Consider the following 2,141-nt stretch of genomic DNA (forward strand, 5'->3'; position numbering starts at 1 on the left):
TCAAAATAGCACTGTTAGTGTGAAAGGTAATACAAGACCTGAACCTTGGAGTTTTTTGACGAATTACAGGTCTGCGCCACAGGTTCTGATGAAGCGCCACAGGAATCCCTGGGAGAAAACAAAGAGGTAAATTAGTAAACAATCCATCCTTTCTCTTTTGCTGATCCTCCTCAGGGTTGCGGGTTGCAATTGAACAGAAGGTGATAATATTGATTATATTGCATTCTCATATTTTTATTTTCCATACCTGAAGATTACTGAATCAGCTGACATGTCACTGGGGGAGCTTCCTGAACCCTTTTCTTCAGGATACAACATATCCTTGACAAAACAAGACAATAGAGTGCATAGTGTAAAAAAAGAAAGGAAAAAAAAAAAAAGACACCAAAGCATGTAGCATGAATTACCTAAAAATTGCTTAAATCATTGAACTACTAAGCTGCAGTTCACAGTATCTTTTTTTAAAATACTGTGAACTGCAGCTTAGTAGCATGTCTGAATAGATATTCACAGATTTTGGGCTTCATATGAGCTTTTTGTTGCTCTGCAAATTTGAGTAAATACAGAAGATTTTGCTAGAAAATATAAAGCAACAGTAAATTAAAGTAAATCAATATTTACTGCATATAAATAGCAATGTTGGGTTACTTAACGTAATCCCTGATTCTCTGATAATAGAGTGAGATGTTTCACTATGGGAATCACCTTTGTGTGACTAACTATGGAAGCTCCAGTGACACCCTGTCTGTCCATGACAGATCTGTCGAGCCGTGCCCCTCCTGACTCATTCTCAGTAGATTTCTTTTGGTCCCCAAGCAAAGGATGAAAGTGCTGGTGAAACACTGTTATCAAAGAACCAGGGATTACGTTAAGTAACCAAACGCTCTTTTCTACCTTTGCTCGGTGTTTCACTATGGGAGATATAGCCCATTCCCAAACTGCACCAGCCCCCTGAAGCTACGCTCCAGGACTACACCAGGTATAGCACAGAATCTCAGGTCACACCTTAGGCACTAGATTCCAGCACTGCCTGAGTCAGGGTTAACTATGCAAAAATCCAGTAGGGCTGCCACGATTAGTCGACTTGTCACAATTACGTCTACTATCAAAATCGTCAACCACTAATTTAATAGTCGACGTGTCTGAAGCTTTGTAAGCTCCTGAAAAATGCAGGAATAACTAGTAGGATTTAAAAGTGTAATAACGTACTGAAACATAAGATGGCAGCACTGCATGTACAAGGATGCCAGCTGCCACTAAACATGAAAGAAGAAAAAGAAGCAGCAGTCTCCGGTATCATAGCTGTGCCCAAATTCAGGGGCCGCATCCTTGGAGGCTGCGTTTGTAGGCCGATTACGTTACAGCGACACAACGAAGACTGTCCAAACTTGAAGACTCCTCCAAATGCGGCCTTCATTTCCCCAGATTTGAAGGATGGGTCGGGTGTATCCTTCATGGCCCAACCTATCCCAGAATTCATAGCGTGGCCCAGCCAATTCCAACAATGGTGTCAGCTACTTAGTTTAAATATTAATCTTTCTGGGTCACAAAATAAACTTAAGATATTTACAAGCAAGAATGTAAGTCGTTCAGATCATTTAAAAATGTTGGTGTTTGGCTTTTTTCAGTGTTTTATTAGTTTGAGTAAATCGGTTTGGCTGAGATTAAAGTTATAGTTTTCTCACAGCTAAATAAACATTAAACAGAAGAGTGAGATGATCGAGAATTTACTCCAGTGTCCTGTTATATTTTAGGTAGTCAGGAGCAGACGGCTGAGTTTATTAAACTCCACTGAAACAATCTGCAAATTTCATTAAAAGTTTAATAAACTATCATCTTGTCTTTATTTTTAGTTAGCACATACCTTAAACACGTAAAGCTGTAAGCTAATGATTGTTATATAAGAGCAGACGCACGCTGGTGCAAATGGTAAATGGCCTGCATTTGTATAGCGCTTTATTCAGTCCCTAAGGACCCCAAAGCGCTTTACACTACATTCAGTCATTCACACACACACTGGCAATGGCAAGCTACGTTGTAGCCACAGCTGCCCTGGGGCGCACTGACAGAGGCGAGGCTGCCGGACACTGGCGCCACCGGGCCCTCTGACCACCACCAGTAGGCAAACACGGGGTTAGTAT

General features: G+C 41.0%; 1 protein-coding gene across 1 annotated transcript in view; it reads right to left on the bottom strand.

The window, feature by feature from the left end:
* Positions 1-402, bottom strand: part of LOC102197412 (interferon-induced, double-stranded RNA-activated protein kinase-like) — a 10,381-nt gene extending 9,979 nt beyond the window's left edge. Inside the window, exons 1-2 of the mRNA XM_005742451.1 lie at positions 248-402; positions 45-108 (exon numbers count right to left, since the gene is read on the bottom strand). Of these exons, the coding sequence (XP_005742508.1) occupies positions 45-108; positions 248-393 (210 nt within the window). The 5' untranslated portion in view covers positions 394-402. The remainder of the gene's footprint in view (positions 1-44; positions 109-247) is intronic.
* Positions 403-2,141: the final 1,739 nt, after the last annotated feature.

Source organism: Pundamilia nyererei, unplaced genomic scaffold, assembly GCF_000239375.1.
Source record: "Pundamilia nyererei isolate P.nyererei 1_Seehausen unplaced genomic scaffold, PunNye1.0 scaffold00120, whole genome shotgun sequence".
NCBI classification, from domain to species: domain Eukaryota; kingdom Metazoa; phylum Chordata; class Actinopteri; order Cichliformes; family Cichlidae; genus Pundamilia; species Pundamilia nyererei.